This window comes from Schistocerca piceifrons, chromosome 1 (assembly GCF_021461385.2).
Source record: "Schistocerca piceifrons isolate TAMUIC-IGC-003096 chromosome 1, iqSchPice1.1, whole genome shotgun sequence".
Lineage (NCBI taxonomy): Eukaryota > Metazoa > Arthropoda > Insecta > Orthoptera > Acrididae > Schistocerca > Schistocerca piceifrons.
The window spans coordinates 670,808,642-670,828,394 of record NC_060138.1 but is presented as its reverse complement, the minus strand read 5'-3'; the positions used below and the strand labels follow the sequence as shown (position 1 = coordinate 670,828,394).

At 45.3% G+C, this 19,753-nt stretch overlaps 1 protein-coding gene across 1 annotated transcript in view; it reads right to left on the bottom strand.

The window, feature by feature from the left end:
• Positions 1 to 391: 391 nt before the first annotated feature.
• LOC124765112 (hairy/enhancer-of-split related with YRPW motif protein) overlaps positions 392 to 19,753 on the bottom strand; it is a 148,864-nt gene continuing 129,502 nt past the window's right edge. The window contains exon 5 of the mRNA XM_047249136.1: positions 392 to 2,859. Coding sequence (XP_047105092.1) covers positions 2,198 to 2,859 — 662 coding nt within the window. The 3' untranslated portion in view covers positions 392 to 2,197. The remainder of the gene's footprint in view (positions 2,860 to 19,753) is intronic.

The following is a 19,753-nucleotide window of genomic DNA, read 5'->3' as shown; positions in this document are numbered from 1 at the left end:
GCTTTCACACACACACACACATATAAACAAGACACGAGATAATTTACAGAGAAAAAGGCACACAGGCAAATCGACTAGCATATTTGGAATATAACGCAACAAAAAATGTCGCGTGATAATTTACAGCAGGTACCTTAGTGTTTACTGTGCTCTGTTGGTTGACTCACAGACGACATAGGGCACTTCAGAAACCCAGTCAATTATGCAATGGAAGGAACTTGTTTAGCACATTCTGTGCTGGTTTTGTCTGAAGCACGAACTTATTAATTCTGCCTGTAAGGCTTGTCATAGCGGCAACCTCTAGCGCGGAATATGATCCCAGTGACTTTTTTTTTTTTTTTTTTTTTTTTTTTTTTTTTTTTTTTTTTTTTTTTTTTTTACTAGGGCCGCAAGTTACTCTACGTCACATTACCAACAATATTTCTGTAGGACAGATATGGAATGAAAGCAGAAATATGTGCCTTTCCTATCACAGGTCGGCGATCACAGTCAATTCCGTGCTTTCTTTGTAGCTGCCCTTGGAGCCGGAAACTACTCATGGGAAATGACAAGTAGAAAGTTTCGTCCGTGATGTAGCTCGATCGCGAGAATTTTGCAAGATAGAGTTGCACTTAGAAGTTTTTCCCAAAAGTTTTGAACCTATACGACACGGGAATAATTCTTCTCCTGTGACGATCACTTCTTGAAACTGGAAACTACTATTTTAGGCTACAGAATCCACTTCTTGTGAAATCTTCTGTTATGTTACTAGGGTCGACCACTTTTAAAGGATAATTTTCTAAATAAAAATGTTTTCTTTTGGAGCTGTGCGCAGGATCGATTAATTATTTATGTCACCATTTGTGTATTGATCTTCACGATGAGTGACATGCTCGAGGGTCTTAAACCAGCTGTAACAGAGCATCTGTTGAACTCGACGGTCTACGGTGAAATACTAAATTTCACTAGTATGAAATGATGTAACTTACAATGACGATAACTAGACGAAGGAGCAACACAGAATTCAAAATCCTTGTTACCTGTTACAAGTTTCATATGACGGTCTTTGCGTCGTTAATTTAGCTTTTTTTAGCTTTTTTTGTATTGATACGAACTGTTCGAAGTGCTTACTGCTGACAATTTCTGTGAGAAAGTGAATAGCCAACGTCCTTCTCTACAGTTACAAGACAATACCATACAGTACTTGAGTTAAGTAGGGGGAAATTGGAAGATCTATACGGGGCAGCGTCTCAGTTATGTTGCCTACAACCCAATTATTATTTAGAGTTAGGTACAGAGTAAGGAAGCAAAGGTCAGTTTGCTGTATGTGGGTTTGGTGACCTTCTACTACGAGAGTAAAAGAATACTATTGCTCAGGTGATAAATGTAAACTCGTAAAGATTAACATATGTAGAATAATGTTCTGATTGTTTGTTTCATTTACCCTCGCAAAATACGCGATTGCTACATCATTCAGTTTGTCTGTCTTAAAGAACATTTAGAAAATAAATTCTCTATTATTTTGGTTGTTAGAACCTATCGTGTTCTAAATTAAATTTTGCAAAAATGTTTGAGACATAATTCCATTTAAATACTGAACGCCAGTTCAGTTTTAGTGATGTATTTCCTGTACCGAATTCGCCTGTTTGCTAGTCAGATATTTATTCTGTGTTACTATATTTCCCACGAACAACGAATCAAATTCAATCTTATTGGTACTTTTCTGTGTCAGAAGAAAGAATCTTTTCTTGGGCTTATTTCTTCTTGTTACCCGTAACGAAGCATAGAGAGGAATAGAGATAATTTATAAATCCATATAATTTGATTGGATCTGTCCAATTTCTACTTACAAAAGTACGAGTATTACGATGGAGTATCAAAAGGTAGGCGAGAAGCGACGGCAGAGTACTGTGCTGCTCTGTACGTCAGGATAGAACAGCTCTGACTGACAGAGTTTTCTGCGACACAGAAATACATGAGTTCCTGTCAGAAATAATTTTAATGTCTAAGCTTGGCGCACACTGCTGCATAGTGAAGCTTTCTTCTCGTATATGTATATAAGTGATCGACCCTCGAAGTTACTTTGTAGCCGTACGGAAATCGTTGCTACTGGTGCGAGGTTTCCCAGAGACTAGAAGAATATCGCAGAATCTCTTCGACATACTGTCCTCGGAGTATAGTCTGTAGACGAAGATGTGAGTCGACGGAAGACGGGCGTTCAGTAGGCGACCTCGGCGCCCCACGGCCGGTACGGCTTCGCGCCGGCCGAGTTGAAGGGCGTCTGGTGGTGCGCGCCGCCCGACGCCGAGGGGAACGAGTTGAGGCTCATGTGGTACTGCGGGGGCGGCGGCGCCGCGTAGCCCAGGGAGGCGGCGCCGGCCGCCGACGTGGCGCTCGTCGTCGCGGGGTTCTGCTGCTGAGGGTGCCTGCCCGCCGAGGAGACGGCAGTGGAGGTGGGCGGCGTATGGCACTGCTGCTGCTGCGTTTGGTGCTGGTGTTGGTGCTGCTGGTGGTGCGAGCCGTGGTGCAGCCCGGCGGCGCCGCCGCCGCCCCCGGAGGCGGCGCCCGCCCCCGAGGAGGCGGCGGCCGCCAGCTCGGCGGCGAACGGGTGTTCGGCGCCGTAGGGCTGCGGCGCGGGCGCGGGGGCGGGGGCGGGCGGGTAGGGCCATGCGGGCGGCGGGCCGGCCTGCTTGGCGGCGAGCTCGCGCTGCGCGGCGCAGCACTGCAGGTGCGACATGAGGCGCAGGCGCAGCGGGTCCTGCACGTCCAGCCCCTCCACCGTCACCAGGTAGCGCGCCACCTCGGCCGCGCACTCGCGGAAGCCCAGCCCGTGGTAGTCCATCGCGAACTTGTGCGGGTCGTACGCGAACGCGTCCACGCCTGCAACAAGCCACCGCGCACCGCTACAGAACACAGTCGGAACTACGCACAGTAGCACGACGACTAACTTCCTAAATCTAACTGCACAGGCTACAGCTGCTGGATTAGACATGTGAGACAACTGAAAGTCATGCGATAGCAATATGCACATATACAAACGGCGCTAGTACCGCGCACACAAGGTGAAAAGGACATTGCATTAGCTGAGCTGTCATTTGTATTCAAAAAATGGTTCAAATGGCTCTGAGGACATGGGACTTAACTCCTGAGGTCATCAGTCCTCTAGAACTTAGAACTACTTAAACCTAACTAACCTAAGGACATCACACACACCCATGCCCGAGGCAGGATTCGAACCCGCGGCCGTAGCGGTCGCGCGGTTCCCGACTGTAGCGCCTACAACCGCTCGGCCACTACGGCCGGCCATGTGTATTCAGGTGATTCACGTGAAAAGGTTTGCGACGTGATTATTCCCCACGACGGAAATTAACAACTTTGAACGTGGAGTGGTAATCTGAGCTAGACATGTATACTATGTGATCAAAAGTATCCGCACATCTGGCTGAAAATGACTTACAAGTTCGTGGCGCCCTCATCGGTAATGCTGGAATACAATAGGGTGTTGGCCCACCCTTAGCCTTGACGATAGCTTCCACTCTCGCAGGCATACGTACAATCAGGTGCTGGTAGGTTACTTGGGAAATGGCAGCCCATTATTCACGGAGTGCTGCACTGAGGAGAAGTATCGATATCGGTCGGTGACGCCTGGCATGAAGTCGGCGTTCCAAATCATCCCAAAAGTATTCTACAGGATTCAGGCCTCTGTGCAGGGCAGGGCGTGATTAGCCGATCGGTCTGAGGCACTGTAGTCACGGACTATGCGGCTGGTCCCGGTGGAGGTTCGAGTCCTCCCTCGGGCATGGGTGTGTGTGTTTGTCCTTAGGATAATTTAGGTTAACTAGTGTGTAAGCTTAGGGACTAGTGACCTTAGCAGTTAAGTCCCATAGGATTTCACACACATTTGAACATTTTGTACTGTGTGCAGGCCAGTCCACGACGGGAATGCTATTAACGTGTAACCACTCCGCCACAGGGCGTGCATTATGAACAGTTCCTCGATCAGCAATCGCTATCTTCGAATTGCTCTTCTACAGACGGAAGCAAGAAGGTGCTTAAAACATCAGTGTAGGGCTGTGCTGTGATAGTGCCACGCAAAACAACAAGGGGTGCAAGCCCCCTCCACGGTAAACACGACCACACCATAACACCACCGCCACCGAATTTTACTGTTGGCACTACACACGCTGGTAGATGACGTTCACCGTTAATTCGCCATTTCCACACCCTGCTATCGGATCGCCACATTGTGTATCGTGATTCGTCACTCCACACCGTTTTTGCACTGTCCAATCGTCCAATGTTTACGCTCCTTACACCAAGCGAGGCGTCGTTTCGCATTTACTGGCGTGATGTGTCGCTTATGAGTAGCCGCTCGACCATGAAATTCAAGTATTCTCTCTTCCGGCCTAATTGTTATAGTACTTGCAGAGCACACTGATGCAGTTTGGAATTCCTTTGTGGTGGGCTGGATAGATGTTTCGACCGTAGACGACTGATAAACGATGTTCAGGTCAGGTGAGTCCAAGTTTCAGTTGGCGAAACCTGATGGTAGGAATCAAGCGTGGCGCAGACGCCACGAAGTCATGGATCCAGGGAACCAACAGAGCACTCAGCAAGCTAGTGGTGGTTCCATAATGGTGTGAGCCTTGTTGACAAGGAATGGACTGGGCCCTCTGGCCAAAGTGAACCGATCATTGACTGGAAGTGGTTATGTTCGGCTACTTGCAGACCATCTGCAGTCATTCATGGACTTCATGTCTCCAAAGGACGATGGAAATTTTATAGGTGACAATGCGCCATGTCAGCGGGGCACAGTTGTTCATGATTGGTTCGAAGAACATTCTGGACAATTCGAGCGAATGATTTAGCCACCGAGGTCGCACGACATAAATGCCATCGAACATTTATGTGACATACTCGAGAAGTCAGCACATGCGCAAAATCCTGCACTGGCAACAATTCCGCAATTATGGAGCCCTGCAGCAGCAGTGTGGCTCAATATTTCTTCAAGGGACTTCCAACGACTTGAGTCCGTGCCACGTCGAACTGCTGCATTACGGCCGGCAAAAGAAGGCACAACATGATGTTAGGAGATATTCCATGACTTTTGTGATCTCATTGTATAACATGACGTGGACTACAACTAAGAAGCATTTAATGAAAACTTTCTCTCAATCGAAGTCTTCATACCGAAAAGGAGTAGAGTTTCTAGTAAGTGTCGTTAAGGCCCTAAAGTAGATGAAAGGAAAATCTGACATCCAGCTTCTTTGCTAGGGAGGCAGGAAGTCTGCACAGCAAGTGGCTAACGGAGGCAGGGATATCTCAACAGATACTGAAAAAGACACTTTAAACAGCCAAAAGCTGCTGAATTAATAAGTTTCCTAATTTTCGATTCGTTTTATCCTACATCGTCAGTATCTCGGCAGTTGTGAAGATAATATGAGAGGATGATTGTCTGAACGGAAAATGTGTGGTGAGAATATGAACTGCGGAGGGGAAGATGTGCAGTGTTGAGGAACGATAAACGGAATGCGCAAGAGCCCGGGAGGAGACGGCTGTGCGGGCAGGCCGAGGCGCGGGTCGGCCGCAGCCGTGGGAACCGCGTGAACCCGGGCCGCTGCACCAGCCGGCCGACGCCGTTACCGCCAACCTTCACACCGACATCCCTAGGGCACTGCGTCTAACGTGCTGCTAGAGGGAAGGCACGGCGTGTACAATAAAAATGATAAACAAAGTCTGACAAAAATAACTGCACAAATTTACCCATGTTCAGTGGTAGTCAACTGAAGCCAGCGACTGTTTTCCAAATTTATGAAATTATTTTTACTTCTCCAGTCACTTTTTGCTTTTATTAACACCACACGTTTCGGCACCACGTTTCATCCTCGGTTGAGTTACAGTTACATGTAGCTACGTCAACCTGAATTACTGCTATGCTATTAATCCATATGCATTATAGAAACGGATGTACGTATGTGTATATGAATGTATGTGTGTTCCACATTTCGTCCTAAACAGGTGGACCGATTTCAATCACCTTTGTACACATACCGCTTATTTTTCTTTTTTACTATCAAAAACAGTCTTGATCACAAATTATTTATTCCGGTGACCGGTTTCGACGACAACTGTGGTCATCTTCAGACCAATGAGTAAGAACCTCCTTCTGGTGGTAAATCACTAGTGATTTACCACCAGAAGTAGGTTCTTCCTCATTGGTCTGAAGACGTTTGTCGTCGAAACCGGTCACCGGAACAAATAATTTGTGATCGAGACTGTTTTGATAGTAAATATTTGTAACAACATTGATCATGTTCCTCCCACAATCTATTTAAAAGCAATTAATATCGCTTACTGTCTGTAAAGAATAGCTGTGGCCACAAGAACCACGTGCATATCATAGGGGCGACGGTGGGGGTGAAAAACCTAGTCACCACACGCGACTGCTCATCCATTATTTGAGAATGAGAGTACTTAGTGACCTGCAGCAAACTTTAGACATAATTTCAAACCTTTAAGAAACTTTTTCTCCCCGACAAGCCCACAAAATGATGAAAGGGAAAACGTATATCGCAAACTACATTTTCGCTGTTTATGTAGTGAAACTACCGCATCAGGCAGGACGTTTTAGTTCATTGTTTCTTTACCATAAAATTTATTCACGAGACATTTTGCAGACAATAATCATTCATTTATTCCACTGAATCTAAGTGTAAAATTATATCATTTTACGAAGCACAATTCAGGAAATATGACGTCATAAACATTGGTATGCGTGAAAAACTGTCGAATCATGCATGGCGTTTGCCGGCCGGAGTGGCCGTGCGGTTCTAGGCGCTACAGTCTGGAACCGAGCGACCGCTACGGTCGCAGGTTCGGATACTGCCTCGTGCATGGATGTGTGTGATGTCCTTGGGTTAGTTAGGTTTAATTAGTTCTAAGTTCTAGGCGACTGACGACTTCGAAGTTAAGTCGCATAGTGCTCAGAGCCATTTGAACCATGCATGGCGTTTAAATTTATTATCTGCTAATAACTGTATTTGCAACAAATTTTGCAGATAGTAGCCACATATCCCGCTGGACGTACTTACAGAACGGTATCACTGCACGACACATAGTCCAGGGGGATACGACGTCATCAACACTTGAGCTGCCTTAAAACTAAACTGCACGGCGAAATTCACTACAGATACAGGTGAAATGTTTGTAGAAATATATGTGACGTATGTTAAATACGTGTAAAATATATTTCACATGTGGGCACTCTGCCAAAGTCAAACGAGAAAAGCTCCTCCTAAAACCTTATATCGATTTCAGTCAAACTTGGTACTCACTTACTATCTGGAAAGAAGTACTGTGTGAGTAAGAACCACCAGCTTGGTGACGGTGATCGAAGGTGGGGAGGAGGAGGAGGACATGGAGAGACACTGCTTCACACAGTTAAAAGTGCGTGGAATGAGAGGAACAAAGACGTGAGAAGAGTAAAGCCGGTAATACATGTAATACTAAATTAATTTTGTTACTTAGTTTGCTGTGAGACCCATCTATTTTTAACTCTGAAATTTGTTTCGTATTTGCACTACACTACCATAGCTCAAGAATATCACAAAATTCTAAATAGAATCTTCCATTATTTGTTTTAAGAAAGACTTTCCTAATCGCGTTATCAGACAGCACGCTGGTAAACTACTAATGTGTTGAAAATAGTACTTGTGGTGGTGGCAATAAGTGCAGCGTCTGAGACAATAAACGGTCATTCCTTTCGTCAGCCACTCTGCGAGACAGGCGCCAGGAGACGAAAGAAGAGAACAGTTGACATGTTTTGCAGCATGGGACGATTCTTTTTCACCGAGCGCGGGTCAAGTTCAGCAGCGGTGATAAGTGTAAATAAAACAGCGGTTGGTGCTTCTAACATCAGACAGTGATAGCACGTGTCCTTTGACCCTGAGACTTAGGCAACGGGCCCCCAGCGGTGTGTGTCGGAGATAGCGCCGGTCTCTGCGGGCGTGTTGTGGCGCTAATCGGCGTCGAAACCGAACCGAAAAAAGGAAGCGCAGCCAGTAGGCTTCCGAACAACTGGCAGTTGTGGCTCCGAGGCAGTGGCTGCGCCGGGACTGTTCGCGTTGTTGCGGTTGTCGTACAGGTATTCCCTCCATGTTCGCACTTGTTGAAGCACAGGCAAGTCCGTAACATGCCGTTCTTCACTGAACACATCGTACTCCACCTCGAAAGAAGAAAGCAACAGTAATGTTAGGAACGCTCGGTGGACACTATGTGCCGAGTATCTAGTCACACAAACTGAGGTGACCCAAGTCATGGGATACCTCCCAATATCGTGTCGGACCTCCTTTTACAGCGCGTAATGCAGCAACTTGACGTGGCATGGACTCAAGAAGCCGCTGGAACTGTTCCTGAAGAAATATTGAGCCATGCTGCATTTACAGCAGTACATAACTGCGAAAGTGTTGCCGGTGCAGGATTTTGTGCGCGAACTGGCCTCTCATTATGGCCCATAAAAGTTCATCGGAATTCGTGTCGGGCGATGTGGGTGGCCAAATCACTCGCTCGAATTGTCCAGAATATTCTTCAAACGCCGGTCAGAGTGGCCAAGCGGTTCTAGGCGCCACAGTCTGGAACCGCGCGACCGCTACGGTCGCAAGTTCGAATCGTACCTCTGGCATGGATGTGTGTGGTGTCCTTAGGTTAGTTAGGTTTAAGTAGTTCTAAGTCCTAGCGGACTAATGACCTCAGCAGTTAAGTCCCATAGTGCTCAGAGCCATTTGAACCATTTGTTCTTCAAAACAATAGCGAACAACTGCAGCCTGGTGAAATATTTGGGAACATGAAGTCCATGAATGGTTGCAGATGGTCTCTAAGTTGCCGTAAATAACCATTTCCAGTCACTGGTCGATTTAGCTGGACCAGAGGAAACAGTCCATTCCATGTAAACACAGCCCACACCATTACGCAGTCCCTTGTTGATAACCTGGGTCCACGGCTTCGTGGGAGTCTGCTCCACAGTTGGACTCTAACACCATCGGGACTCATCTCACCAGGCTACGGTTTTCCAGTCGTCTAGGGTCCAACCGATACGATCACGAACCCAAGAGAGGCGCTGTAGGTGACGCCGCGCTGTTAGCAAAGGCAATCGCGTCGGTCGTCTGCTATCATAGCCCATTAGCACCGAATTTCACCGCACTGTCCTAACGGACAGGTTCGTCGTACGTCCCACATTGATTTCTGCAGTGCTGCTTGTCTGTTAGCACTGACAACTCTACGCAAACGCTGCTGCTCTCTGTCGTTAAGTGAAGGCCGTCGGCTACCGTGTTGTCCGCGGTGAGATGTAATGCCTGAAATTTGGTGTTCTCGGCACACTCCTGACACGGTGGATTTCGAAATACTGAATTCCCTAACGATTTCGGAAATGGAATGTCCCTTTCGTCTAACTCCAACTACCATTCCGCGTTCAAAGTCTGTTAATTTCCGTCGCGCTACCATATTCACGTCAGAAACCTTTTGACGTGAGTCACTCAGCACAAAAGACAGCTCCGCCAATGCGCTGCACTTTCGCACCTTGTTTACGTGATACTACCGCAACGTGTTTATATGCATATCGCTATTCTGTGACTCTTGTCGCGTCAGTGTATTTTGCAGCAAGTTTTCCTGAGATGATGTGTTGTGATTGTTTGAATTCACTACCGGTGCTGAAAACTTTCGGAGATTTTGAAAACACTCTCACGCAAGCAGTTGTCAGATAGTAGATTTCGCAGCAGTTTTCCTTGCCTTTTTTTAACAATAGGAATCAATTAAGATCCCTGATTTGGAGTATGTGAAGATGGGCCATGATTCGGATCCCTTGTTAAGCTGTAGGGCCGCCGTGTAACTGGAGGGGTGGTCTAGTCCTCAGGTCGCTTGAGCTCTGTGGTGTCGAAGCTAACCTATAGAGAGATTAGGGTTTAACGGCTCGACACTGTGGTCATGAAGTTCCGTATACACTGCACGAAACAGCCTAGCGCAACAGTTCCATAAGTAAACTCTCACGCAATGTAAACCCATAGCCGGCCGGTGTGGCCGTGCGGTTCTAGGCACTTCAGTCTGGAACCGAGTGTCCGCTACGGTCGCAGGTTCGAATCCTGCCTGGGGCATGGATGTGTGTGATGTCAGTTTAGTTAGGTTTAAGTAGTTCTAAGTTCTAGGGGACTGATGACCACTGATGTTAAGTCCCATAGTGCTCAGAGCCATTTGACCATTTTTTGTAAACCCACCTACAGACATGGAGAGCGTGCTCAGCTGCAGCTGTGGGAGGAAATATGGGCTGACCCTATCGAAGGAAGTGGTGCAATCGTCCGAAGTAATTTAGGGAAACGTCAGACAGGAATCTGAAAGGCACTACGTACGAACACAAGTTTTAAGTCTTAAGTGTAGGCCGTTTCTTTCACATACATTAAAATCCATAATTTTTGATTTATCTGATTTGATTCCACCATTACGCTAAATTCGCCACCTACCATTGTATTATTTATATCACGCTTTTTGCTGACATAGTTTTCCTTGTAAATTACTAAAGCGTTTGCCGCAAATACTATTTCAGGAGACACTTTTTTGTTACGGAGGCTTGAGCACATGATCTGCATTGACCATGTTTGACGATTTGAACTTAATCGATGACGAATGATTCACAGTCATATCTTTATTCTACGTAGAAAAGTTGCGGAATCTGCAAAATTTCACTATTTAAAGTTTGTAACAAGTCTGTGTCCCTCATATCTCTCGTCGATCTTAAACCTTCTGTGTGAACAACATGGTAAAAACACCTGTCCCACTGGAGTAAAATCCTTTCTGTCCCACTTCATACTCAGCCACTTTCTTCAAGTCCTTCTAAGTAGAAGGAACCACACTCGTTGCATTAGAGAACTGAATAATATCTCCAGTTTCAAAACACTGTTAATGAACAATAACTGCTACCATTGTCCCTACGCGCACTCGTTACCCGTTTCCATACTTCTTTCCAACCCATACCTTCTCATTTCCCAGCGTTATTAACTCGTGCAATCTCCTTAAATTTCTCTTTGCCAAAACTACCTACATCGCAAAATATCTACCTTGGACACCTAAAAATTCTTTTTTGTGAGTGCCATTATCACAACTTTGTACACCTACAAATTCTTTTTGTTACTGCCACTATTATTATTATTGTTATTATTATTATTATTCGGAGCTGCAGTAACAGAACTGCTGGAAGCATTAAATTTATTAGCTCTTAGTCAGTGTTATTTATTCATTTTGTTTCTACAGATACTCAAATCATTTTATTACTACTTGTCAGAATTGACGTATTAAAATTATAGTTATTTCTTAGGTAACTTTGATGTGTAAGAGCTGATCAGGTTAAATAAAAATTGATTAATAAATAGTACAAAAAGAAAGGGAGTGACGAATAAGGACACTCAGAAAATTTTAATTATTACCTCGAAAAACTATAGTTACGCAATTAATTTTTTGGATGTTTGGAGGTACATATTTGCAGTATGGATACACATTGAAATCCCCGCGACATATTACCGTCGTAGCATGCCACTAGAGAAGGCAAAACAAAATGGCGCCGAATATCTCTACTTTATCAATATCGTCTAGCGGCTTGGTACGGTACTGTGGAATGGGAATTTGACAATTCAGGTATGAATCCGAAAGGTAACTCCGTTTTTTCTACGTGACTGTTAAACGGCAGTTTTAATGTAGGCCGGCCGGAGTGGCCGAGCGGTTCTAGACGCTACAGTCTGGAACCGCGCGACCGCTACGGTCGCAGGTTCGAATCCTGCTTCGGACATGGATGTGTGTGATGTCCTTAGGTTAGTTAGGTATAAGTAGTTCTAAGTTCTAGGGGACTGATGACCTCAGAAGTTAAGTCCCATAGTGCTCAGAGCTATTTGAACCATTTTTTGTTGTTGTTGAAGAATAGGGGAAAACAATTAAAACACTGAAAAAATCGGAAGATGATAACGGATATGTCCTCAAAAAATTAAAAGTCTAACGTTTTCTATGCCAACTGTATTACTGATTTATTAAAAGTGAGATTCACGCAGGTAGTGGGGAAAACGTGGGCACAGTGCGGTGGGAATCGAGGAAAGCGAGAGAGCACGCGGTCCGCTTGGGAACGGAAGAGCGGCAGCGCCGAGCGTGTGCGCATGCGCGGGCCGTGTAATGAAGCAGCGGCAGGCCCTGTAATTTGGGCGAGGCCCGGAGCAAGCGGCGCGTGAACCGCCACAACAGGTAGCCAGCCACCGGCCGACTGGCTTTTTGCTGCTCGTCCCCGCTCCCGCTGCGCTGCGGTTTCCGACGTTCCGATCCACACGAAATTTGTCCGCCCCACCGCGCATGCCGGCCGCTCTTTCGGTCCGACATTAATTTGAGCCATTTTATGTCCTGTAAAGAAATACTACTCGGCCCGAAAACAAGGGCACGCAGTTCGTGGCGCGGTCCCAACCGAACCTCGCTGCAGATTTATGTTCTAGTATACTGCGTGCGAGCAAAAGCTTACACGAGCAACGTCTAATTTCCCAACGACGAAAACCGTTCTCAAGGGCCATTTGGCTCTTATTATAGACCCGAAGGAATGACCAGTCGTACTGGTGGGCCAATGGCATGTACCTAGTGTCCCTCGTCGACCGTTCGAAAATGGTTGTCTGCCTGAGTATACTGGCTATAACTATGTGGAAACACGATGTTGGCTAATACAGGGATCATTTTTTCTCCAGGGCATGTGCTGGTCGCTCTTTAGGCAGGTTTTTACAAGTGTCCCATATGCGCAGACTCCTACCTCCACTGGGAATATCTGTTGTTTATATTCTACTGGACGACCTCATTAGTTTAGATTTCGAACGTCTGTCGTTTGCTTCGCTACATTAACTGGCTCTGAGCACTATGGGACTCAACTGCTGAGGTCATTAGTCCCCTAGAACTTAGAACTAGTTAAACCTAACTAACCTAAAGACAACACAAACATCCATGCCCTAGGCAGGATTCGAACCTGCGACCGTAGCGGTCTTGCGGTTCCTAAGGACAAACACACACACCCATGCCCGAGGGAGGACTCGAACCTCCGCCGGGAACAGCCGCACAGTCCATGACTGTAGCGCCTTAGATACCGGTTCTGGTACGACGACGTAGGGTTGAAGCACAAGCATCGTGGCAGCTACAGACAGCCAACAGGGGTCTGGAGAAGCTGAGCAGGGTTTTGCACAAATCGCTGTTTTATCAAAAGAGGAATAGTGCTGTTGATCTGCAAGAATATCCACTCGTTAATGGAATACGGAGAGGTCCTTTTTCCGCACCAGGGTTGCAGAATATGATCCGGAATTTGGAAATAGCTGGCGATATCGGGATTGCTCCTGGGAGAGGACGACGACCAATTGCACCACGAATTGTTGAAGTATTTGCTATTGCCATGGTTGAAAATGCTGGACGCAATGTGCGAGCTTCAAGCAGTGCACGCGCTGTGTCACGCCACCTTGAACATTTCTTAGTCCACAGTGCTGCGGACAATTGTGAACGGTACCCATACAAACTCTCAGGCGGTCGTGGGTACAGGTGGTGGCTACATGGACCAATGTTAATAACCTGAAAGGTAAACATGGCTTGCAGTTAACAAATACCTTCTCTTGCGGAAATTAAAATGTGTTTGTTTCAGTGGTTTATTCGTTTTTCTGTCTTTCTTTCTTTCTTTTTCTTCCGCATGTCCTTACAAATCTTTCGACCAAGTTGCATTTCCCTTCAATCTCTCTTTTTTCTTAGTGACTTTCTCAAGTGGCGAAAGCTTAGTACGTTGCACGGAGTGTGAAGCCGTCCCTTTTTTATAAAGTGCACTTACCATACAGTTGCAGAAAACGACCACTCTCACCTCAGGCATTAATTTCGTTTCGCTATTGTAACAGTGTTTGCAGTGACGTTGGTTAAAATTCGCGATTGATGGTATTTAAATTTTCTTCTGACTGTGACCGTAAATACTGACTACACATCAAGTTTTTATTGCGACCGAAAGACCCAAGCTTGTTGACTGAAAATCACAGAGTTGTAAAACGCGTAAACAATGTATATCAGCAAGGAAACCATAGGTAGCAGCTAGTCTTTATTTCTGTTAATATCCTGCAAATGTTAGTTGAGGGTGTTGTGGGTTGGCAGGAGAGCCAACACCGTTTTACTAGAGGAAGCCGAAAGGCACGCGTTTTAGCTCACGCAAGCTGGCGTGAGGTCTGGAACAGGACAAGGAAATTAGAATTTTAGAAAAAACGGACGTAGATGGTGGAATACTTAACTTTAATCCATAATTGGTGAACATGGGTCTGACGGTACATGCATCACAAGATAAATAGCAAATGATAATGGCGCCTTGCTAGGTCGTAGCAAATGACGTAGCTGAAGGCTACGCTAACTATCGTCTCGGCAAATGAGAGCATATTTTGTCAGTGAACCATCGCTAGCAAAGTCGGTTGTACAACTGGGGCGAGTGCTAGGAAGTCTCTCTAGACCTGCCGTGTGGCGGCGCTCGGTCTGCAATCACTGATAGTGGCGACACGCGGGTCCGACGTATACTAACGGACCGCGGCCGATTTAAAGGCTAGCACCTAGCAAGTGTGGTGTCTGGCGGTGACACCACAGAGGGTCTACATCTAAAATTCAAAGACGATTAGTTTTGAATAATTGATTCAGGTTGATTGTAAGTTCGTAGCGTTTTATTTTGCATGTTGATATTACGGTTGCTATGCCTTTATTTACTGATTATCTTTTTTTGTTTGTAGTTCATTGTTGCTATTTGAGATTACATGTTGTCATTTTGTCATTTGGAGGTAGCGAGTGGAGCTGTGGATGCTAGAAAAGAAGGGAACGAAAGAAATGTTTGAGCCCAAACAAAGCAGCAACCCCCCAACCCCCCTGAACAGCGACAGTGTGGTATACAATGAATTGCTTCCCCTACGTGTAACGATCACTGCTGACACATCTTGTCGACAACTGAGACGTCTTGAAGACGCGGTCCACGAACAACAACCATTAAGTCTGCGTGAAGTGATGCTGCTGCGCGATAATGCCCAAGCGCATTCTGTTGTGCTGACAAAAAAGCACTTTACAGGAGTTGGGTTTGGAAGTCATTTCGCACCCACATTATTCTCCTGGCGTTGCGCCCTCAAATTATCACCTTTTCTAGGCTCCTTAGTCCGGAACCGCGCTACTGCTGCAGTCGCAGGTTCAAATCCTCCCTCGGGCATGGATGTGTGTGATGTCCTTAGGTTAGTTAGGTTTAAGTAGTTCTAAGTCTAGGGGACTGATGACCTCAGATATTAAGTCCCATAGTGCTCAGAGCCATTTGAACTATTTGTCACCTTTCCCGCTGTTTATCGAAAAACCTTCAAGGAACTTCCTTTCCGGATGAAAATGAGCTCCGAACATGGGTCGACGACTTCTTCGCTTGAAAACCAAGCAATTTCTACAGTCGCGGAATCGAAATGTTACCCAGCGTTGGCAGACTGTTGCAAATAGCGAAGAGAATATTATTTATGACTAATGTATATGTTATACAGGGTGTTGCAAAAAGGTACGGCCAAACTTTCAGGAAACATTCCTCACACACAAAGAAAAAAAATATGTTATGTGGACATGTGTCCGGAATCGCTTACTTTCCATGTTAGAGCTCATTTTATTACTTCTCTTCAAATCACATTAATCATGGAATGGAAACACACAGCAACAGAACGTACCAGCGTGACTTCAAACACTTTGTTACAGGAGATGTTCAAAATGTCCTCCTTTAGCGAGCATGCATGCATCCACCCTCCGTCGCATGGAATCCCTGATGCGCTGATGGAGCCCTGGAGAATGGCGTATTGTATCACAGCCGTCCACAATGCGAGCACGAAGAGTCTCTACATTTGATACCGGGGTTGCGTAGACAAGAGGTTTCAAATGCTCCCGTAAATGAAAGAGGGTTGAGGCCAGGAGAGCGTGGAGGCCATGGAATTGGTCCGCCTCTACCAATCCATCGGTCACCGAATCTGTTGTTGAGAAGCGTACGAACACTTCGACTGAAATGTGCAGGAGCTCCATCGTGCATGAACCACATGTTGTATCGTACTTGTAAAGGCACATGTTCTAGCAGCACAGGTAGAGTATCCCGTATGAAATCATGATAACGTGCTCCATTGAGCGTAGGTGGAAGAACATGGGGCCCAATCAAGACATCACCAACAAAGCCTGCCCAAACGTTCACAGAAAATCTGTGTTGATGACGTGATTGCACAATTGCGTGCGGATTCTCGTCAGTCCACACATGTACAGTACAGTACATACTGACGAAACTAAAATGAGCTCTAACATGGAAATTAAGCGTTTCCGGACACATGTCCACATAACATCTTTTCTTTATTTGTGTGTGAGGAATGTTTCCTGAAAGTTTGGCCGTACCTTTTTGTAACACCCTGTATGCATCTGTTGAGTATACGAAACTCATGGAAAAACACTACGAAGTTATACACCATCCGAATAATTGAAGCAACCATTTAGACTAACAGATCTGCATTTACAAGTAGTATTGGAAAACAGAGGTAGACAATTTCAAAGTGCGTGGTATTTGTTCCTCTGCATCCTTTCTCTTCATATAATTGTTTCGAGTGATAATAAAAGTCTGTAATTCCCAGTGGGAACACAAGAAAAATTTTTTATCCAGAAGTTTCTCTGTAAACGGACTAGTAAACGAGTGGACGAGTGGAAGGGGAAAAGATATGCAGAACGGAATGGAACGGGGCTGGGCATATACAGTGATCAACGATGTGGAGTGGTGAGAGAGAGAGTGGGGGGGGGGGGGGGGGGACTAGCTGACTGACCGATAAGCAGCTGGGCGAGGGCCTAGCAGAGCGCGGCGCGTGCAGATGCCATCTGCGGCGGCGCGGCTGATGCAAGGCGGCGGCAGAGCCTCTCATCCGCCCACGCCTTATCGCGCGCCGGCCACCGGTTGCTGCACCGAGGCGGCGGCCAGCCACCGCTCTCTTTCGCTCTCTCACTCTCTTGCTCTCAATTTGCGGTAAACTTGCAGGCAGGCGCTTTGTGACTCACTGTATTCATCTACTTAACCTACAATACCAATGTTCGCAAATAATGACCAAAAACTTTGAACATGCAGCAAATTATTATGTAACTCTCCTTTCAAGCACCAGCTGAGCGTCCACCACTGTGTGGTCTACCACATCTTAAATTTGATGCGATATGGTTCGTAGAACGTCTCGAGAAATATTGGCAGGCAGTTACAAAAAAAGTAAAAGTTATAATAGCTGTTTTCGTTCTACCGGAGGTAATCTGTTTCGGTTATAATAAGCATCATCAGATCAAGATTCCAGACTATGTGAAGAGCCAGTGCTCGGAGTCACTGTCCACTACAAAAAGGTATCCGTCACCAACTACTCAACAAGGATTAGTCGTGCTCGTTTGGGTGCATCAACGTTTACTCTAAATTGTTGGATAGTACCATGGTATGGAGCAGTTGGCGGAACAAAGCTGGATTTCGGCGTCTCGTAATCTTTAAACTTATGCAGACGAAATGTTAGCTTAGGAACTGTCTTTCGACGTGGTGAATAGAATGTCTCTCTATTCATCTGAAAACACTTACAGTGCCGTCGGAAAAATGAAAACAATGTAAAATAATTCAGATGTTGAACTCAACTCCTTCGGGATAAGGAGACTACGTCTTAACTCGCACATCATCTTCCTAGATAACAGCGCTAGAAACTTAAAAACCAGACAAATCCGAGTAGGACTCTTGCTTTGAAGGCTCCTAAGAAACCCAGTTATGTATATAGAAAGTTCAAATGGTTCAAATGGCTCTGAGCACTATGGGACTTAACATCTGAGGTCATCAGTCCCCTAAAACTACTTAAACCTAACTAACCTAAGGACATCACACATACCCATGCCCGAGGCAGGATTCGAACCTGCGACCGTAGCAGCAGCGCGGTTCCGGACTGAAGCGCCTAGAACCGCTTGGCCACCGCGGCCGGCATAGATAGTTCATCTTTAGGTTTTGATGAATGAGTTTGCGCGTATCAAATATTTGCAACATTAGTGGCCATATTTTTGAATGCATTGATTTAAAGGCTTAAATTTATTACACTGCCAAGGGACCGCATATCTTAATTGACGTAGACTTCTATGTGGTATATCTACCCTTTCCTGAGAAAAAGGGGTCTTAACAGACAGACAGACAAAAGAGCAACGAAGTTGTCCTACAAGGGTTCCGTTTTTATCGATTGAGTTACAGTACCCTAAAAATGGTCTTTATGTTGTTAATGAGTCACAAGCAAAAGGAAAGTACACGAATTATATTCTTCTCTTGCTTCTCCGCCGGTCTCAAAATGCAGTGTGATACCCGTAGGTCATATAAAAGTTTGTCCGATATTACATTCCCTATTTATCGACTCGAAACTCAATATATTCACAGCGCAGACTGAATGCTGAGACAGGATTCCTCTCCTAATAACATTTCACAGTCGAGTGTTGGAAGCCTCACTGTGTATGCACTATCGAGAGCCTTGGCGTAATTCACGAAAATGGCACAGTCTCGTGACTAAATTTTGCTCATCGTAAGAATAAACCTGCGGCGCGGAGTGTCCGCGCGGTTTGAGGCGCTATGTCAGGATTGCGCGTCCCCTCCCGCCGGAGGTTCGAGTTCTCCCTCGGGTATAGGTGTGTGTGTTGTTCTTAGCGTAAGTTAGTTTAAGTAGTGTGTAGGTCTAGGGACCGATTACCTCAGCAGTTTGGTCCCTTAGGAATTCACACACATTTGAACATTTGAACAAATATAAACCTGATGTAAACAAACACAAACGTTATGATTGGTCAGATGCCTAAGGTGTTGTTACGCTCTTGGAAGTAGGTGCCACTTATGCATTAGATATCTTTATACTAAGTTAATCACGCTTTAGCCACGTAGTTTTTATTTCAAAAATCATGTACACTCACAGTCTCTGTACTGTTGTGCTGTGTCTGCCGCGCTGTTAATATGCAGTACGAAAATGGCTGAGGCTGCCTCCTGCTCCGTAGTGAAACACGCTTGTGGAACACGGGTAAAAAGTGCCGAGAAGTAGGTTGTTCTTAATGTTTTCCACAAATTTACAGACAAAAAGCCGGTTTCGAAGTTTTCCGAGGGACAGCATTTGATACAGTTGAGATAAAAATGCACAATGGGTGAATAGCGGAATCGGTAGCATTGTAGCTTGCTTGATAATATGATGCAGTTTGTGGATGGCTTAGTCATTCCTTTTTTTTCGTTCTGTTTGAAATACCTACATCTTGCAATTGTAAAATTCATCATCATTTTGTCTGGTGCAGTTTGTGGATCGCTGGTTTACGACTCGGCTTGGTCATCCCATTTTTTCGTTCAATTTGAAATACCTACATCCCCTAATTGTAAAATTCATCCTCATTTTATCAATAATGCACATCTGCTTGTTTCTAATTACACACTGCAAGCGAAATTCCTGTTTTCATTTCAAATGTGAATCTTAACTATCGATATTTTGTGAAAGATTGTTAATAAAGGTTGCTTAAATTAAGAAAACATAACAATTTAATTTTTAGAACAAAAATGAAAATCCAAATACTCTTTATTTGGATTACGTCCATTGTTTTGTACCACAGTTGTAGTCTCGCACGAACCTAAGTGATAAGTGGCGTAGAAACTTGAAAAATAATAATTTTCACGGCATCGAGCACATCATACAAATGCTGCGTTTTT